The following is a 20067-nucleotide window of genomic DNA, read 5'->3' as shown; positions in this document are numbered from 1 at the left end:
TCTTAAAAATTGATTTTTTTCCCTGAAGAGCCAAACGCGTGAACCGTGCTTTGATTCTGATTTATGGTCATCAAAACTAAGTTCTAGATTCAAAAGTTATTTTGCAATTTGTCATTCAGTTAAACTGTGTTATATCCACTTAGAAAATGAAATATGAGCAGGAGGGTTGAGGACCTACTAGAAATTGCTGACTGACATGCTGCTTCTAATTAGCCTATTTTTGGAGCAGGAGGGGGAAGCTCAGTGTTCTAAGTGTAAATTTTCCTTCTGCCCCTCCCCTGCCCCCTGCCTTTTAATACGTATGCCAAATACAGTCTTTGACATGTTTTAGTTAGGAAGTTCAAATTGCATGCTACTATGGTTTTTTATCGGAACAAAATAGGTACAACTTCTAAATTATGTTTTGTCATTCCTGATACTATAGAGCCATTAATAGGTCACTGAACTACCATATATATTTTTCAAGTTAACAATTGATTATATATTACAGCAGGTTATAAATTCTTTAAAATACAGTATTTAGGAGTCATTTTTATGAACTGAGCTACTTTCCTTTTAATATATTTAAATGCCTCATTGAAGGTGATTATTAAATGTATTCAACTCAGTTTCCATATAAAAACTGGTCAAGGTTAGAGCTGAGTGTTCTTTAGAAAAGTAAAGATCTGATTTTGAGAAGTGTTTGTGTCCTAGAGGCCGTTTGTGTGTTTTAATCTTTTTTTGTTTAATTTCCTTAGAGGGTTTTGAATCTTTCTTTAGGTTAAATGTGTTTTTTTAAAGAATTGTTTTAGGAAATACCTCTCCATGTATTTATGAAAGTGCTTGTCTTTTTATTTTATTTTTTGAAATGTTTACTGTTAAATGTTAAAAACAAGAAACAACTTTAACTCAAATGTATTTTGTTTCTGTGCAGAGCTGTTTCAAAGCTGTTTCACATACTAGGTGTTTCTGAATTAGGAATTCACATAATAATGAATTCTGCTTATTTTGCTTCTCCACAAAGATTTGTTGTGTGAGCTTAAAATAAGACTGCAGCTGATTCGTGTAGCACATATTAACTGTTTATTTAGTTTAAGTACATGTCTGTATCTTTCATTTCTGATCAACCCGAAAAATTTGCATGCTACACAGCAGTCATCTTCTTTATACTTTATTAAATATCTGTCAATTATAAATATCAAGGTTTTACATTAATGTCAAGATAGTACATCAAAAATTCATGGAATATGTGACTTTTTCCAAGGGTATTTAATACTTAATGCATTTGTGTCATTTTTCTTTCCCGAGATATTGACAGGTTTTATTAAGTGTTTGTTAGGGAGATTTCATTTTTATCAAGGGACTATAAAGAGAAGCTGCATGCTAAATCAATTTTTAAAAGCCAGAATATTGTTCATTTTTTCATCTTCAAACTCTTGTAATCCATAGGTTTTATTTAAATTTCTTCTCGGTTTATTTTTGTTCTATGTGAGTGATGGTTCAAGACAGAACTTTAATAAGGATCAAATATGCTGACTGTAGTGGTTTTTAATTTCCTTAAGCATAGCTACCAGACCCATGCAATATGGTAAATTCTTCAAAATGTCATACTTACATATTTAGCAATATTACTTCTTTTTATTGAAGCCAAACAAACGATTTTAGATATTAATCTTCCCCAAACATAGTGATTATTTTGTACTAGGTACAATATTACTGTGTCTCATCTGGAACACCTCCTATGATAGAAGAGGGAATGGGAGAGAGCTTCCCTAGGTTGCCAGGCTTGACTTAAGGAAACAAGAATCCTCTTTTAAAAGTAAGCTCTGTAGGGCTTCAAGTCTGATTATGAGCTACAGGAACTGTTCATGTCTCCAACTTCAAATATTTATAATGCACAAGAAAGTGAAAATATCGATCACTTAAAAAATCTGGGCTTGTTTCCAAACCTGTATTTATGGGGTGGGTGGGGAGTGGGGAGGGAGTTAATGCTTGGTGGACCCTATGGCTTGCTCCGTTTGGGCCCTGGTACCTGAGAGACACCATCACTGTTGTCTTTCTCTACTGCCAGACAGACCCTCACTCATCCCATGTGTAGCTAGATCTTGGAAACAGCTATCTCAACTAAAACTAATCAGCCACAATGAGTAAGTTTTCTGCTTTCATTTGCAGTTTTATTTTTAAAGTACAGGTTAGGAATGTCTTCTATTGGAGATAAACAAAATCCTTATAGGATTTTGCTCCATAAAGTGAGGAGTGTTCAGTTGTCCTCCCCATAAAGTATGAACTTAATGACTTTCATCTAAGAACATTTTTAGGAGCTTTCAAGTAACTTCAGGTTAATATTATAATTTTTGGAAAATGTATTTTTAAACCTTAAGCCTTGATGTGTTAAAAAAAAAAAAAAATTCTGTCCAGAGCTTAAATAGTGTTTGGAATAGACATATTTCTTATTCTTGTTTATTTTTTCAGGGTGTGTGAAAATACTTACTTTTAAAGTTAAATGCTTTTCACGTGCAAATCACTTCAATATTTGAATGTTTCAAGATCCTTGTAAAACTATTATATAATAATTTAAAGAGATAGGGTGGTTTGTTTTTTTTTTTTTGTTTTTTTTAAGAAACGAAATTTCTCTTGAGTAAAGCTGAGGCAGTAGCCATTCTTGATAAACCCAGTTTTGGTTTAGGATAAGTTGCTCTGGGGGCCTTGCCCTGGGAAATAATTCAAGAACTCTGCAGCTGTAACCGATTCCACCATGAGGCCAGTAGGTGGCGCTGGTGTCACAGCAGTGAGGGCCCCGTTGAAATGGAAGATACTTGCCTTTCTCTATAGCCTCAAATTCCACTTCAGTATAACTGTTAAGTGCATGTGTCTGTGGTAGAATAGCTTTTTTTTTTAAACCAGAATTACGTACAGTGGGCACACCTTATTTTTTAAGCAGATAAGAACAACTATTTCTAACATTCTGCGAATATTACGTAACTCTGTAGCCAAAATAATCTTCAAAATTAACCTGAAGAAAGCATTTGCACATTTTTTTCCCTTGTGTTTTCTTTACGACTTCGTCAGGCCTGTGAACATAAACTTGTATTTTTGGTAAGAAATGTATATAAATAGTAGGAAGGAAGACATTTTGGAGAGTTAATTTTCCATCTTTTTGGTCCTTGGGGAGGCTGCCCTTGTTTGAAGAGTTTTCTTCGTAGAGTCCAAAGATATTTAAAGATCTTTGAGTGTTTGGAACATTCTTCCACAAGTCGTTTTGACATTCAGCATTCTAATTTTGAAAATTGTCATCTCTTCTCCTATTCAGTTAAGTCAAACTTTTCGAGAGGGAGGGGTCGAATTTTTAATACTCAGGGGGTTTAGCATTGGAATTTACCAGCTTTCAAAATACCACAGGGCATTCCACAGTTTAAGTGAATTTAAAACATTTTAAAATAACAAAAGCAACAATGCTTTCCCACCTCCTAGAGTTTGAGAAGAAATGGGATGTGCAACATTCCCAGTAGGTCAGACTATGTGAAGCTTCATTTTATAAGTGAAAGGAAATTTTAGCAATGGAATTTCTTTTCTTTAAAGTTCTGAAAAATTTCTATGGTACTTTCTATGGTACTTATCATCAAATTAGTTTTGGGTGGAGGGGCAGTTCTTATCTGCGGAATTTGTACTTTTATGAGGAAAAACCTGAGCACCCTTATGGTCAAGTTCCATAATTAAATGGAAAGCTTCTTTAGGACTCTTAGAACACAGCCTTGCGTTTCATTCATTACAAAGAAGAGGCAATAAGAAGCTTCTCCTCGAATCTTTGCTATGCTTGACCATGGTATTGGGGTTGTTTTTTAAGCCAGAGATAGTTTTTTCTAATCTTCCTAGCTAGAATAATGCAGCTAGAGAATGCCCCTGAGCGATAGGTTGTTTTATATTTTGACCTAAATTATATCTTCTTTAATTTCATTTTTATTATCAGAACATTTACATATTGTGTGACTGTATTTCCATATGTTGACTTTTCTTCCAAAGGGTTAAAACTGGGTTTAGGATCAGAGGGGAGAAGCAGGCACTTGGGAGCTAGCACCCAATTGGCAGCCTTTTGTAATATATAATTTGCCTAAAATTGCGCGCCGAGCACAAGCTTTTGTTTTCTAATTGATTTAGGGTTCGAGCCACTTTTACCTCATCCCCTACTGTCCTGCATACGGTGCCAGCGAGTACAGTGTAGTGAGCGATGATAAATTACCATGCACTTGTGATGGTAACGCGTCAAAAGTAAAAACTGCATACTACACGGGGCTCCGTGCATTTACAGTGCTGCAGAGACAGCGCAGCCGAATCGCACTGGTATCTCAGAAATCACCATTTGTTCATTTGATCACTTACTGCAGTCTGTCTATCAGCCTGTAATGGAAACCGAAGATTAAAATTATACTGTTACAGCTTTGAATTTCTTAGTTGATGACACACAGTTTTTTAAGTGCTCGAAAGGCCCAAGGTGGGGGGAGTATTGTGGAGAGAGAGGATGTGAGATGTGTACAATTTTCTCTAAAGTGTGAAGTTTTGGATATTTTTATCAGATGTTCTTTTGTCCAGAGACAAAAAAAAAGGAGTGAAATTTACATATGCCGATCTCGATTTTATCTTTATTACATTTGTTCGTAAAATTTAATTCATAATTTCACAAAACTGTGTTTTTCTTGATTTTCTGTATTTGAGCTGCATCTGCCATGTTGTATGATTCATTTGCACATAACAAGTTGATTTTCTTCCAAATGATTTTAAGTCAGAGATAAATGAAAGAAGTTTCAATTTATTAGAGTGCTTTTAATTGTTCCTTTTATTGATATAAGAAGAGATTTGGACTATTCGTGAGGGCTGTACAGCACATTATGGCAAGAGATGCAAAGGGAGGCCGGGACAGACACCTGACTTGGAGGCTCCGGGTTTCCGTGTAGACGAGACACTCATGGTGTGCGTGTGCCTACCTTTTGTAAACTCAGTCCACCTTAAATTTTATTTCTGTGCTGTGTCTGTGGGTCCTGGTATCGAAATATGAAGCAGCAGATTTATGGCGGCTGCTGGGCACAACAAATTAAGTTGACAGTGATGTATGAGAGCATAATAGCACGATGATCCCTCAGTAGCGCGGCTGGATGCCTCCTGCTTCATTTGGCTCTTGTTAGGATCTGTTAGGCAGCTAAATAATGAAATTTTGCTGACTGATTTCTGTTTTCCCTTTTTCTCTTTTCACCGCTGCTTTCTAAAACTTCTAATTCCCAGACCCATCCTCATGCCCACAAACTGCCCTTGAAGGATTCTTTCACTTATGAGGACTACAGGTTGGTGTGAGGGGTGTGTGTGTGTATGTTGGGGTGTGTGTGGGGTGTGGTGTACGTATGTGCGAGGCACGTGTTGGAGGGTGGTTTCTGAGTGAAACTGGGATCTCAGGAGTGCGAAGGGCTTGGGTAAGAAGTGACTTGCATGACCATTTAAAGCCTTAAAGAAGAGATTGTCTTTCCGGAAGTTACACTGGACCCCAGGGCAGGGAGCAGCGTTTTAATAGCCACGTGGAAATTGCCATTAACCTGTATTGGTCGGGCTTAGCCAAGTGATGCTCAAGATTAACATTAGTGCGGAGTGAGGATTTTTTTTCTTTAAAACAGACTATTTTAGTGCTTTAAAGTAGGGACTTTTTTTTAACAATAAAATTTAATGCAGTGCACAACATAGTAAAAAAAAAATAGCATTCCACATTTTGTAGAGTTCTTAGAGGATTTCCGATCAGAAAGGAGTTACAGTGTTTGCTTTTCACTGAGGCTCAAAATAGGGACAGAGTCAGCGTTTGGGTAAAAGAGGGGTGGGGTCTCTCCGCAGCAACGCGGACCGGACCCGCTGAGGCCTGGCTGGCTCTGTTCTAGGCCCTCCTTCCAGGCCGCTTTCTCCCGGGAGCGTCCTCCCTTCATCTCTCACTCCTAGATTTCCCCTGGCTCCCTTTTCCTTCCATATCCCCCCTCCTCCTCTCTTTACCCTAGACTTAATTTTAAATGATGATGAACATCACCTTTGCGACTTAGGAAAGGGTTGTGAAAATTCGTGAGAGGTCAGGCCCACCTCGGTTTTGGTTGAGTTGTGACTGCCGTGGGCTTTCAGACGTGCCAGCCATAGTTCGCCTCTTTTCTGATTGTTACAGGTGGGCGGTCTCTTCCGTTATGACTCGACAAAACCAGATCCCCACGGAGGATGGTTCCCGGGTGACCCTGGCGCTGATTCCTCTGTGGGACATGTGCAATCACACCAACGGCCTGGTAAGGACCTCCTCGGGTCGTGTTCATTAATCGGCGAAGTTCTGCCTACAAGTCACTGCCCCCTCCTGCCCCCTCCAAGAGGAGCAAGCAACGCCAAACCTCGCCCGCCATGAGTAGAGGCTGCGGTTTTTTTCTCGCTGTGTTTACTTAATCCTGAAAACGTGAGTCTTATATCACTTTCAGAAGCCACAGTGAACTGCATTTCTTTGCTAAGCCACGATTCCAGCCTAGACATACGTTATCTTATTGGACGACAGACTTAAACCAAAGTTTCTTTTTTCTTATTCTTTTTTTTTTTTTTTTAAGAAATTCACGTTCTTTTATTTATTTATTTATTTATTTATGACTGTGTTGAGTCTTCGTTTCTGTGCGAGGGCTTTCTCTAGTTGCGACAAGTGGGGACCACTCTTCATCGCGGTGCGCGGGCCTCTCACCATCGCGGCCTCTCTTGTTGCGGAGCACAGGCTCCAGACGCGCAGGCTCAGCAATTGTGGCTCACGGGCCCAGTTGCTCCGTGGCATGTGGGATCTTCCCAGACCAGGGCTCGAACCCGTGTCCCCTGCATTGGCAGGCAGATTCTCAACCACTGCGCCACCAGGGAAGCCCCTTATTCTTTTTAAAATACCAATTCATTGAAAAAAAAAAAATCCTTTCTCCTTCTGGTTTTTCCTTTTGTGTTGCTTGTTTTCTCTCTTTGCTGACTGTGTTATCAGTTACTTAAGTTTCTCTGATTCTTTCCTGCCCCCTCTCCCTTCACCTGCTGTGCGGACACATCCTTGGCCCCGGTGATTAAGCTGCTTTTGCTCAGGAGCGAGTCCTGGTGTCCCTGGCAGTGGGGCGGGAGGAGGTGCGCTTCGGCGTTTGGCTCTTGGCCTTGAATGCAGGAGTCAGTTGGCATCATCAGGCGTTGGGAAAATAGGGAGGTGCTGCGAGGATTGTTAATCGGGACGCACAGAGGAGGCTGCCTCTGTTTCTCAGCATTCTTCAGATTCTGAGCCTCAGAGCAGGTTGCTGTACTCTCTGTGCTGAGAAAGATTTCCTGACATTGCGAGTGGGAAATAGGGTCAACTTCAGGACGACCTGAATTTTTAAATATTATAATCGTATACTGGTTTGGTTAGTTTTTTGTTCATCTTTTCTCAGTGTCAGCTTTCTTTGTTATTATTAGCAGTATTATAAATAGACTGGTGCTATAAATGAGTATTTCACATCTAATTCCACAGAATGGCCAGAACACATGCCACGTATGCCAAACACTTAAGAGAGAAACCCTAGTGCTCACCTGGGAAGGTCTAGCCACGAGCACACTCTTAAATTGGAGAGAAAGAAGAACTATACTTTCATAATTATATTTTTGCCTTAATTTAGATATGCTTAATTTAACTAGCCATTTTGAGGAGTATCAGCATATTTTATCATTTGTTTTCATTAATGAATACAATTTTATATTTTGTTCTTTTTGTTTTCTTTCAGAGCTATTTTAAATGATTACAACATTGAAGTTTTAAAATTTTTCAAATAGCTTTTAATATTTGACAACAACATTTTTCTTTTTCTTCTTTTGGATTAGGTCATCGGTTCCCAAACTTGATTGATCGTCGGGGTTTATTTTTTTCTTTCTAAAATTTAACAAGTACATACTTTACTGTAAACAAAGAAAACCAGTTAAAGAAAACAGAAGCCTCTGCAGTGAAACTCAGAGGTCCCCTACCAGTCCCGGGCCCCGGCGGCCCCGTGGCTGGTCCACTCGACGCCTCCTGGGTAGCTGGTTACCGGCTTTCTGCACGTCTCTCCCATTCTTTTGCTGTGCATTTGCACCTTCACATACTCACATACACACTGGTTTTGTGTGGCTTTCATGTAAACTACTCACTCTTTTCCCCCCTAAAAGTAAAAAAAAAAAAAAAGTTAGTTTATCTCAAAATAAAAATAATGACTTGATGACAACTACTAATGCTGTCTTTTTTCTCATACTGTTCATCAAGTCTCAGCCACTACAGTCCTGGCAGAAACATTGCTAACCTTGCGAAGGTTTATACAAGATGTTAGTGCTTTTTCTACAGTGGTTATCTTCTCTGCACGCTTAACTCTACTACACCTTTGTTGGACAGTTTCCCATCGTAAAAATAACACTTGATGGGAAATTTTGTCTGGTAGGATTTCAGAATCTCTTTTAGCACTATGAAGTTGTATGTCATACATATTAACAGTTAATCTCTTTTAAAATAAGGTACTTGAAAGGGAGGCTCAGCTTTTCAGACAGTAGATTTCTTTTTTGTGTGTGTCTATGCTGACAGTCGTTGTCTGTCTGATCTGACTACCACTGAGGGAGTTGATAGAAATTTGTAACCCAGCAACGCTGCGTGCTTCTAACAGTGTCCCCAAACCTGGTTATGGGGGTAGAAATGGAGGAATCAAGTCTGTGACAGTGATTCCAAACCAGCAGCAGCAAGGAAAAGCACGAGAAATTAAGAGGCTGGAGGAATACCTAGGCCGGGCTGGAGACTCTGGCGAACGTGATCTATTTCGTAGCCACTCTGAGAAACAAATGTAGACAAGTTTACAAGGCGGTGTGTTGAACTGTGAGGCATAACGTATCAAAATTCTGCGTGACTTGTTCAGAACTAACGGGAGCAGGTCTGCTTTCCCTTTTTTGAGGTTGTTCAGTTCATACAGAGAAGGATACTTCTAAGTGGGCTTCGGCCGCTGTATTAGTTCCAACAGGTAAAACATGTTGGAATGATCAGCCCTTGTATTTGGATACGTGACTCTACCAACCAGGATGAAAGGGCTTTGGAAGATTCAAGCAGAATTGCAGGGGGCTCTTTTTCAAGGCCTTTCTGTTTGAGTGTTGAAGATCTGAAACATTTAGATGTGCATGAGGCTTCCAGTCTCAAGGTGAAAGCCCAGGTGTTTACAGTAGCAGACAGGGCCCCCTGCTCAGCCTGTCCCCGCGACACCCCGGTCTGTCTGGGCCCTACACGCCCACCGAGGGCCTCTGCGCTGACTGTTCCTGCTGCTTCCCCAGGCGGGGCTATCCTGAGCCCCGTGCATCAGATGGCCACACCTCCCCGCCCACGGGCCTCCCTTCCTGTCCTCCACCGTCTGTCTCCTGTGCTTCCGCCTGCTCCTCTTATAGATTGTTGGCCCTCCCCCTTCCCTCCTGCTTCCCCTGACTTCCTTCTGCCTGTTCGTGCTCCTGTCAGGCCCCCTGGGTACTGCCTGCACCATGGAATGCCAGCCTTCTAGGGCTGGGAGGTCATGGGCAATCCCCACTCTGTACCTTATCATCAAGGTCATGTTTGGGGGTCAGAAAAATGATTTTGATGTTGGGCAGGAACTTCATGGAGCTGATTTTTTTATCAAGTGTTTAAGCTGTTCTGTGAGTGAAAATGAGCCAGAACACCTGCCTTCATTTAGTCCTCGTTGCTTTCATATTTTTCATTGGTCTTGGTTCTGGGGATACTGGGTTTAAAGAGGAGTGTTATCTGGACTTCCATCCCCAAATGCCATTCCCTGGACTCAAAAGTAATCTTTTGAGCTGTTGATACCTTAAATAGCAAAGTAGCACTTGTAGCCGTCTTGAATTTTGATTCTCCAGGATAAAATGAGGAGATCGAAGTAATTAATGAGCGTTTACAGACAATCTAAGAGATTGGGGGGCTGCTCTGAGGGACAGACTTCTGAGAAGGAGCTTTTAATATAAATTGGAGAGCCTATTCTTTTCCCTGCATCAAGCAGATATTCTCAAGGGCACGGGCAGTGTCAGGTGTTGGGCCCGGTGAGCTAAGCTCCAGGCGCCGAGGTGGAAAGGGCTAGGCTGCAGGTCTGGCTGGTGGGGGGTACACAGATATAAATACCCTATTATTGGGTGGGAGAGGCTTTGGGGAACAGAGAGGGAGGGTGGGATGAGGGGAGGCAGCTCCAGAGAAGCCAGGGCTCAGGCAAAGCAGGAGCTGAAGGTGGTTGCAGGCACGAGGGATCGGGGACAGCACCCAGAGTGGCAGGCGAGTGGCGTGTCCAGAGACCATAGGGAGGTGTGGGCCTCCTTGTAAATTGGCCTTGCTCAAAAATTTGGATTTTTTCCGCAAGGCAAAGTAGAGCACCACTGAAAAGTTTGAAACAGGAGGTCAAGCATGTGTGCCACACGGGACGCGGGAGGGACAGTCCTGGAATTTGAGACCAGTTGGAAGGGTTTTGCACGTGGTGAGCTGGGTGAGAAGAGCCAGGGGACGGCAGGACAAACAAAATGCAAAGGGTGATTCGGAAGGTAAAATGCTGACCAGTTGAGGCCCAGAGAATTTTGTAGTGACTTCAGTGCCGAGACCACGACATCGCCTGCCCCCCTCCCACACCCCTTGACAGGAGAGATTAGGAAGAGATCCGGATTTTCAGTGTAGTTAGTGGATTTGGGGGTTTAGAAACTCTCACAGTACAGCTTTCAGCATAAAGAGAGTGAATAGGATACAACTAAGTTGTTTTATTTTTCCTTTGCTTATCTGAGAGTTTTAATTTCTCTAGTTCCAGAGTAAAATAAGTACATAATTCGGAAACAGAGCTTTTCTTTCTCCCTGATTCTTTATCCAGTGGGAAACCCGCCTTGTGTTCTTAATGGCCAAATACTAAAGATGCTGTTTGCGAGTCAGTTGGAGTTCTCCAGAGATCCCGCTTCCCTCCTTGCGGGAGTGCAGGTCCTGTGGGTGGGTGGGTGGTTGGAGATGGGGGTGGGGGAGATGAGCTCAAAGCCTGTAACTTTGTAATGAATGATTATGTTTGGTTGAGACCAGTAAGGGATAACCTCTACAATACATTTTCCAAAGAGTATGTCCCTCACTGCAGGTACGGGGTCTTCCATAAGGATTTCGGGTGTGAGTGGAATTAATTAAAATAACCAAGCGGTTCTTTGCTCAGTTTGATGAAGCAGGCAGAGTGCACCCCTTTCAGTAGCTTTGCGTGTCTTTTATCCTCTAATTGCCGAAAAAAGGCCCTCCTGAGCGAGAGCACTTAGACGCTGTCCTGTCACCCTTCCTCCCGTGTGCAGATCACCACCGGCTACAACCTGGAGGACGACCGCTGTGAATGTGTAGCCTTGCAGGACTTCCGGGCCGGAGAGCAGGTGGGTTCTGCGCCGAGTCCCTCACCTCATACTGTGTTGATCATTTTTAAAAAGTACTTAACTTGGGCAGAAAATTTCGAGATTTGTATTTAAGGCTTGTTTTCTGGAATACATATTGAGACCCAAAGCCCTAATAAACATGCCGTGCTTTGAATAGGACCTTTGGGTCCACCAGGGAGAAAGATGTGAGCGCAGTTATTTGCACAACTGACCTACTGTGTGTAACACCGTCAACTGAAAATAAATTCTGTTACGACAGTAGAACAGATTTTTCGACTGTATAAACTGCATTGTTTTCGTATCTTTTCCTGTTGATTAAAACCTTCTTTAAAAGGAGGCAGTTTATTTAAGCGGCAAAACCATAAGGGAAAAAGGAACCACAAGAGCTGTCTTCTTGTACTTTCACTTTAATCTGTGAAGTTTGAAGTAATATTTGGGGTGGGGTTGAGCCTTTCAGTAAGTGTGAACATGTGCACGAATGGACACCTACACTCTGCCTGGCAGTCCTGCGACCAAGCAGGGAACAGAAAAAGACAGAGCTGACACAGACCACCAACGTCCGAGCTGGGACAGAGTGAAAACCATTAGCCTAACAAAGTGCCTGGAGACAGTTCATAAACCCTCCTGCTACGTGCAGAATTGCCGCAGCATCTAGAAGTGGATTTCTGACAGACACTGCCTTAAACCCTGGTTCCAGGAGACGCTCTTGTAGTTAAAGGAGAGGGAGAAAAGAACATGGTGAATTTTGAAGTGCAGTCGTAAAGCAGCAGTCTCGCTGTTCCTGGGAGTGTGAGGGGGGATGAGAAAGGCTGGGACGGCGGGGTCCGGCTCCTCTGGGTGCCAGAGGTCGGCGTGTGCGCTACTCAGCCCGCCCGCCCGCCCCCGCCCGGCGGCACATGATGTTCAGAACGGGGACATGGTCACCTCAGAGCTGTTTGTCTCCTTAGTGTGAAGTCGCATTAAATATATGAGAACTGATCCTTTGCCCTGCTCTGTACTGAGAATGGATGTTAAGTTTCTTTTATATCCCTTTATTTTTTCTTTACTGCATCTCAGATTTACATTTTTTATGGCACTCGGTCAAATGCAGAGTTTGTGATCCACAGTGGTTTTTTCTTTGACAATAATTCACACGACAGAGTGAAAATAAAGCTTGGAGTGAGTAAAAGTGACAGGCTGTACGCCATGAAGGCCGAGGTCCTGGCTCGCGCCGGCATCCCAACGTACGTAGAAAAAAATCTGTCAGCTCTTTACTGTGGTGCTTGAAATATTTCCAGTCGCATAGTGTTTAACTGGTGTGTTAATAAAACTTCTCTGCTGTAGTTTGTCTTAATCCCTTTATCCCTATTGTACTGCAAATTTACACCGTTGAGATGCATGGTGATTTACCAGCGTTTTCAGATCAACATAATTGTGTCGTTGGAAGCGTCCACAGCCAGTTCTAGGGGGTGTGGCCTGAAACCCTCGTTCAGTTAGTAAGTGCCTCCGTGTCATTAATGCCTTTCACCTTGAAAAGGTTAATGACCTGGATCAATTTGTTTCATTTAATTCTTTGCCACCATTAGTTTCTGTAATGAAGTCATGCTACTCAGTGATTTTCAAGAATTTCTGGTTAAATCAAATCGTAAGATTTCCTTGCATTTGAGGTGCAAAATGATAAAGACAAGAGTTATGATTTATTGGTTCTCCAGGGAATGGAGAGAACCATTCTTGATGAAAATGGATTATCTAGACCTTTTTTTATTGAACTTGTCAATATTTGATTAATGATTAAAATGTGAACTCCACATAAATTACTGTTAACCTTTTTTAGGAACCGTGGGTATGCTTAATTCTCCTAATGTGTTGTATGCACCCGGGATGAAGGCTATCAGACTAAGAACTGCTGGCAGTGATGGTTACCGCCATCCTCCTCGGCCAGCCCAGGCCTTCTGCATTGCGCCAGGGCTGAACGTTCTGATTTTAGAGTTCTGGTGAAGAGGTGGGGTCCCTCATGCTGGCCCAGGCTCCCTGAGGGCGACCACGCGGAGTGCAGATTCAGAGATTTCACTGTGGGGCGCGTAGGTCGCCGCGGCAGGGACTGATGGCTCTTCTTCCTCTCGTCAGCTCCAGCGTCTTCGCATTGCATTTTGCAGAGCCACCCATCTCCGCCCAGCTTCTGGCTTTTCTCCGAGTCTTCTGCATGACCGAAGGTAAATCATTTCAGGAAGTAAAAAAATGTTGAGTTTTTTCTTTTTTTAATTCATGAAGTGTGAGGCAGAGGGATTCAGATTAAAGATAAAATTGCTTAAAATTAAAGCACTTTGGGGGGAAGAGGTAAGGCGGTAATATTGGAGAAAGAAGAAATTGATCTGTTTTATCCCGGAAGTATTTTATTAAATCCTCAGTGTGTTGTCAACATACGCTGTAATAAACAAATAATTCTCTGCTGCATTGGAAGAAAACTTAATACATCTTGGATTGTCTACCTATATCAAAATTCGGCATTTGTAGATGGGAGTTTTTGATGTGCCTGTTTACCCAGGACGACAGAGCCTAAATGTTCTCACGGCGAATGGTCGTTCGACACTGCAGTCGGGTGGTCGGCCATGACCCACGTGGGCCAGAGGACTTCATTTGTTAACCAGCTCTGTAGTGTGAATCCGAAATTGCCAGCAGGCCTTTCAGTGCCAGGCATCCAGTTGGAGTAAATAGCACTGCAAACAGAACCTGTTTAAACTGCAACATATTCCTGTCTACAGCCTCTTATTTCAGGCACGGAAAGAGTTAAATATATGCACTGAGCATTACTTTTATGTTTCCTGAAGACAAGCCATTTGGGATCTCTGGCACTGAGATGTGGTCTATTGCGGTTGTGTTTTCACTGTTCATCTGAAAATATACTCCTCCAAATCCCCTGGTTGTGAGGTTCCACTTTTTTTTTTTTTTTTAATTTTATTTATTTATTTATTTATTTATTTATTTATTTTTGGCTGTGCTGGGTCTTCGGTTCGTGCGAGGGCTTTCTCTAGTTGCGGCAAGTGGGGGCCACTCTTCATCGCGGTGCGGGGACCGCTCTTCATCGCGGTGCGCGGGCCTTTCACTATTGCGGCCCCTCCCGTTGCGGGGCACAGGCTCCAGACGCGCAGGCTCAGCAGCTGTGGCTCACGGGCCCAGCTGCTCCGTGGCATGTGGGATCTTCCCAGACCAGGGCTCGAACCCGTGTCTCCTGCATTAGCAGGCAGATTCTCAACCACTGCGCCACCAGGGAAGCCCCGAGGTTCCACTTTTAATTGTGTGTGAGTTTGCCGTTGTTGTAAACTAGCCTGGATCCTGTGCACAGCAGATTGGGTGGGAATGAGTGACTGAGTGCGTGCGTGCCGGCCTAATTGAACAGACAGACAAGTGTTCTTCTGAAGGAAGCCGTCCGAGCGCTAGAGCAAGGGCAGCCGGGGCCGGAGCAGAAACGACGGCCCGTGGAGGGAGTCCGCTGGACTCTGCCGTCTGGCTCCCTCCCTTCATGTCTGCAGCCAGAGAAGTGCCGCCCAGGTCCTGGCTTGACATTGGAAGTAGAAGAAACTGAGTCCTGAAACACAGACAACCACCTGCAGAGCCCAGAGAGGTGTGAGGTGGTCCTTGGCCCTCGCTCGCAGCCGTACTGCTCTAGACTCCCTGTCACTCAAGCGAGAGCTTTTGGTGATTTTGTGCTTTGGCACTGGTTCCTCAGTTCAATTTAGTGAACACGAGTTAAGGGTTAACCGTGGGCTTTTCTTGCGTGTAATATAGGGTTACAAAGTTGAATGTCACAGTTCATATCCTGATGAGAGATGACGACGATGATAATCCCTGTAATTTGGGAGCCCCCTCTCTGTGCCGGGCACGATGCTGAATGTGGTGCAGGCTTTGTTCATCCTCATCAGCCTTGCTGGAGGGAGCTGGGGCTTCCCACTTGACTGACGTAGAAGCTCCCATGCAAAGAGGAGAGTAACTTGGCCACTCAGCTGGCAGGCGATGACCCTGACTTGGGACCCAGCTCTGCCGCCTCAGAGCCTGTACCCCAGGCCCCCATGTGGCTCCTGCGGGTTTGCAAGTCCCACAGCCCACGGAAGAGATTCTAGCGCTGCAGGGTCTGCAGGGGCCAGGCTGCGGGCCACCAAACCACACTCTTGCAGTGGGCAGGGAATCCAGGAAATCCAGGAAGGGTTTGTCAGCGAGAGGGAAGAGGGGAAAGAAACCTGCTCCCGGAGCCTGTGGTTCATTTCCTGAGTGTTCCAGGCAGGTTGGTGGCCTTTCATAGGTTTTATTTCTCCAGGCATGTGAAGCCAGTCCAGTATCACTGCTAAGAGCAACAGAGAGAAAACTCTGCTTCAGCCCCTCAGCTTCCCAGTGTTAATTAAAGGGTGAAACTCGGGTAGGTTGAGGAAGAAAGCGAAAATAGTAACCTTAGTATTGGGGGCTTCTAAAAAGAAACTTCTTCCACTTAAAAAGCATTTTAAAAATCTTCATTACTTTATGCAAAGAATATAAACTGAAGGATCAAAAATCTAAAAATCCTGAATTTCATCATGACCTTTTGCTAACAAATGCAACTTAAGAAATTTCTTTTCTGAATATTAGATTAACTTCTATTTTCTTAAAATAAAAAAAAAAAACCAGTAACCTGCTTTTGAATCATTTTAGGTCCGTTGATTCTCTTTAGTTTCTCTTTAGTCATAGACAATTTGTCTTGTCAAGACAATTGATGCATTCTTTGAATCACTCTCACTAATACTAATAAAAGTTTGGTTTGCTGGCAGCAGAAGTTCTTCCATTTGAATTGTAAATAGTGACAGCTGTAGGGCATTTTGCTCTGAAAGAGATACTGTCTCATAATTACATAAGAAGCACGGTTGTATTTCTTGAGCATGAATAGGATCGGCATGTTTTGGTCTTTTGAAGATAATGTGCCAGGAGATAAAATGCTCAGAGCAGTTGCTGAATTCTTTCCTCTTCTTACATATATTTGAAGGTAGTTGAGATGTGCACTTGTGTTTATTTGTAATTCCTTTTTAAATTCCTGACAAGTGAGGGATACAGACACATATTTCATTAACTAAGATTTTTCTAGTCCATTTTTGGGTTTCAGTTTGTGGTTTACTTGTTGTAAGACGAGACAAATAGCTTTGTCAGGCCAACTACTGGAATTAGCATCCATCAGATTTCAGTCTAGAAGGATCACTGGGTTGTTGTGCTGTCGTTTGTTTTCACTGTTTACATTGCTCACCTACATGTCTTTTTCACCCAGCTGCTGTGACTGGGCTCAGAGTTTGCAAGAAGGGTGTTGTCAAAATAAGGGGTGTGTCGCTACGGATGGTCTTTAAGAAGTAGCTTCTGAAACCATCTAAAGGCTCTCGGGATCCCTCTTAAAAACAATGAAAAATGCGGAGGGCTGGCCCAGCAAGGCTTGATCTGGATTCCAAATCAGGAAGACCTCCTCTCTTTTTTCCCTGAAACAGCTCTGGCTCTGCTCTGGAGAGTCTAGCCATGGCCTGGCTGATTGATCAGGGAGAACTGTTCACCACAGGAAGATGACATTGTTGGGAAAGATGTTTTTGTGAGGTGGGTTGCTGGTTAAAATGAGAAGTAGTGCTGTTTCCCCTAACAGATGGCTGTTTGTGTTCTTGTAGAAGAATTGAAAGAACATTTGCTGGGAGATAATGCCATTGACAGAATCTTCACCTTGGGGAACTCTGAGTATCCTGTTAGCTGGGACAATGAGGTCAAACTGTGGACATTTCTTGAAGATCGAGCCTCACTTCTTTTAAAAACATATAAAACAACCATTGAGGTAATTCTTTTGATTGAGGGAGGACTTGTGCATTGTCATGTTTTAAAAGACGTTTAATAAGAGATCCTTTCTTAAATGTAAATTACTATCATGCTTTAGCAAAATCATTGTGTATTTGACATTTTTCATTCAACTTATTAATATTTTTCTATTTTACATGTTTACCCCTACCAAAAGAGTCACACTGAGGCATTGTTGATCAGAATATAAATTTTTTACATTATTTAACATTTTTCCATAATTTCTAATTCATATGATACAGACAAACACAAGTTTTCATCCATGCTTTCAAAGTTTACTCTTGGGTCACTGACTTCAAATACCTGTCATTCAGCCATCGTTCAGCCAAGTGCCGAGCGCTGGGCTCCGTCAGGGCACAAGACAGAAGGGTTTTAGAAATAAGTGAAGTTCTGTCAGTGTCCACGCACCATTTGATTTAGGCTCTTCTTTTCTGTTTTATAATCATTTACTTAGGTATAATTTACATAGAGTAAAATTCACACTTCTGAAGTGTACGCTTGGGTTTAAGTGTGCAGTCATGCAGCCACCTCCACAGTCAAGTTCCAGAACCTTCTGTCACCCCCCCACCCCGCGCCCCCCCCCCCCCAATTTCTCTCACGCCTTCGTCCCCGGCAGCAACTGATCTGCCTTCTGGCACTATCGTTTTGCTGGTTTAGACTTGGCTATAGTTAATTTTGCTCTGTTTCCTTTTCCAGGAAGATAAGTCCTTCTTGAAAAACCATGCCCTTTCCGTTCGTGCCACGATGGCCGTCAAGTTGCGCTTAGGTGAGAAAGAGATTTTGGAAAAAGCGGTCAAGAGCGCGGCCGCGAACCGAGAGCACTGCCGCAGGCAGGTGGAGGGGCACGCCCCGCTCCCCAAGTACGAGGAGAGTAACCCGGGGCTGCTGGAGGGCGTGGCGGACTCGCGGCTGCCCCTGGTCCTCAGGGACCCGGAGGGGGAGGCCGGCGCACAGGAGGCCTTGACCCTCACTGAGGCTGTCCGCAGGGCAAAGGCTGCAGAGCACGGGCTGGTCAACGGCGAAAACTCTATACCCAACGGGACCAGGTCGGAAAAGGAGAGTTTAAATCAAGAGGAAAGTAAAAGAGCGACCGGAGACGCCAAAGAATCTTCTTCCGACAGCGCCGAGGAAGTTGGAAAGTAGCTCTGAGTCTGTCGGGGGACCCAGTTTAGCAGAAGTGTATGAATGGCCCCGTTTACATCGCTGTGTTTCCTTGTTCACGGTTTTCTTTCTGCAGAGAGGAAAATATGTTTTTGCTGCTTTATATAAAAATGATTTTTTTAAGTTATTTAAAAAATCTAGCTTCCCTTTCTGATTAAGATTGCCATCTTGCTTCTTGGCCAAACAAACAAGTTATCAAGCAGAGCACAGAGGGGGAAGAGGTGCCTCGGAAGATTTTGCAGACCCATTGCGGGCAAATGTATTTTCTTCCTGGGGAAGAATTCAGTTCCTCTGTCAGCTGTGCTTTTGTGGGCCTGTCATCTTGACAGCCAGAATCAAAGCCTGCCCTGCCTCCTGCCAACGGGGCTTGACAGTGGCGCTCTGGGGGTGCAGTGCGAAGGTGGGGCATTTGGCTGCACAGCGGAAAACAGGCTTGAGGTGAGGAAACTTGAGAGGCTGGGCAAAAAAAAAAAAAAAAAAAATTTTTCCTTAAAAAAAATAACACCCCAGTACCAAAAGAAAAGGTAAGGTGGCAACCTTATTTTTAATAGTTTTAAATGTTGATGATAATCCTAATTATGTAAACACACACACACACACACACACACATCTAGTGATTTCTAAAGATTTGTTTACTTTTTGTGTTTTGTTTTACTGTATTGAGAACTTGTCCTTTCTCCTGGAATCCAAGTAGGACATGCATCCTCCTCCTAATTTTACATGTTGGCTCTGGTTGTAAAGTGGTGCGTTTGCCCTCCAGCCCTGGCGCCGGAGAGCTTGCGAGGGCACCATGTTCAAGGCAAGGCCGCTCCTGGCTTCTCTGGTTGTCACAACGAGCTAGAGATTTTCAAAGCTACACTTTTGAGTAAAAAGCCTTATTAAAAGGAAAACGTAATTAATATTTTTGTCTATTCCTTTTCTTTGGAGTGCGACAGGCCCCTTGAATCGAGCTTTTACGCAGACCCTCCTGCTTATCCACGGGGCAGGTTTCGAACCTGACCCGTGCTGCGTGTTGCTCCCCGCTGGGGACTCAGAGATGGGTGAGAGGCGTGAGCTCAGCCCCCTCCCTAGCCTGCAGGGGGTGCTCGGGGGGGGGCGGTGGCACCAGGAACACAGGAAGAGGAGTTCTTAGGAAGTAGAGGCTTGGGGCGGTGTCCTGGGGGTGAGGTGGGATCCATCCCCAGAAAGCCACCAGTCTTCAGGTTACGGATTGCCAGTCTTCCTTAACTGCAAATGTTCACATCGTCTCTGATGTCCTAACTGTTAAGCACATCGCTTATTTTGGAAAAGGCTGTGTGAATTATTCCCCCGACCGTCTCGGTAAACATGGCTGCACACAGGTAGTCTTCACGGTGCTCTTGGTGTTCCTCCTTGGAGAAGACACAGCTCTGCTGATAACTTGCTTTATTCTCTACCAAGGACACCCCCCCTCCCAGGGCTCCGCATGTCACGTGTACCTGCTGCCCTTGGACGCTAGAGGCAGGTTTCATATTTACATGAGGTCGGCGCCTGTAACTTCCTATGTTGTTAATGTGAACACAATCTGCACTGCCTCAGAAGAGGATGCCGGTGACATCAGCTCTCCTATCAGCCCTCTACCTGAGATACTTTACCAAAGATATGAAGTAGTCTGGGAAACCTACCTACTAATTTCCAAAAGGCAGAAGCACGGTGGTACTCAAGGAG

The 20067-nt window shown here is 43.5% G+C and overlaps 1 protein-coding gene across 4 annotated transcripts in view; it reads left to right on the top strand.

Annotated features, from left to right (window-relative positions):
• Positions 1 to 19280, top strand: part of SETD3 (SET domain containing 3, actin N3(tau)-histidine methyltransferase) — a 72845-nt gene extending 53565 nt beyond the window's left edge. For 2 of the 4 annotated variants that reach the window (XM_057542458.1, XM_007178874.2), the window contains 7 exons: positions 5254 to 5312; positions 6164 to 6278; positions 11320 to 11394; positions 12451 to 12617; positions 13501 to 13586; positions 17040 to 17200; positions 17917 to 19280. In XM_057542458.1, coding sequence (XP_057398441.1) covers positions 5254 to 5312; positions 6164 to 6278; positions 11320 to 11394; positions 12451 to 12617; positions 13501 to 13586; positions 17040 to 17200; positions 17917 to 18363 — 1110 coding nt within the window. In that variant the 3' untranslated portion in view covers positions 18364 to 19280. Of the gene's footprint in view, positions 1 to 5253; positions 5313 to 6163; positions 6279 to 11319; positions 11395 to 12450; positions 12618 to 13500; positions 13587 to 17039; positions 17201 to 17916 lie in introns of those variants that run through there. The other 2 variants (XM_007178876.3, XR_450703.2) reach the window with 2 other exon arrangements.
• The last annotated feature ends 787 nt before the right edge of the window (positions 19281 to 20067 follow it).

This window comes from Balaenoptera acutorostrata, chromosome 3 (assembly GCF_949987535.1).
Source record: "Balaenoptera acutorostrata chromosome 3, mBalAcu1.1, whole genome shotgun sequence".
In the NCBI taxonomy this organism is placed as follows: domain Eukaryota; kingdom Metazoa; phylum Chordata; class Mammalia; order Artiodactyla; family Balaenopteridae; genus Balaenoptera; species Balaenoptera acutorostrata.
Note: the sequence above shows the minus strand (reverse complement) of the source record. Positions and strands in the feature narration are given on the sequence as shown.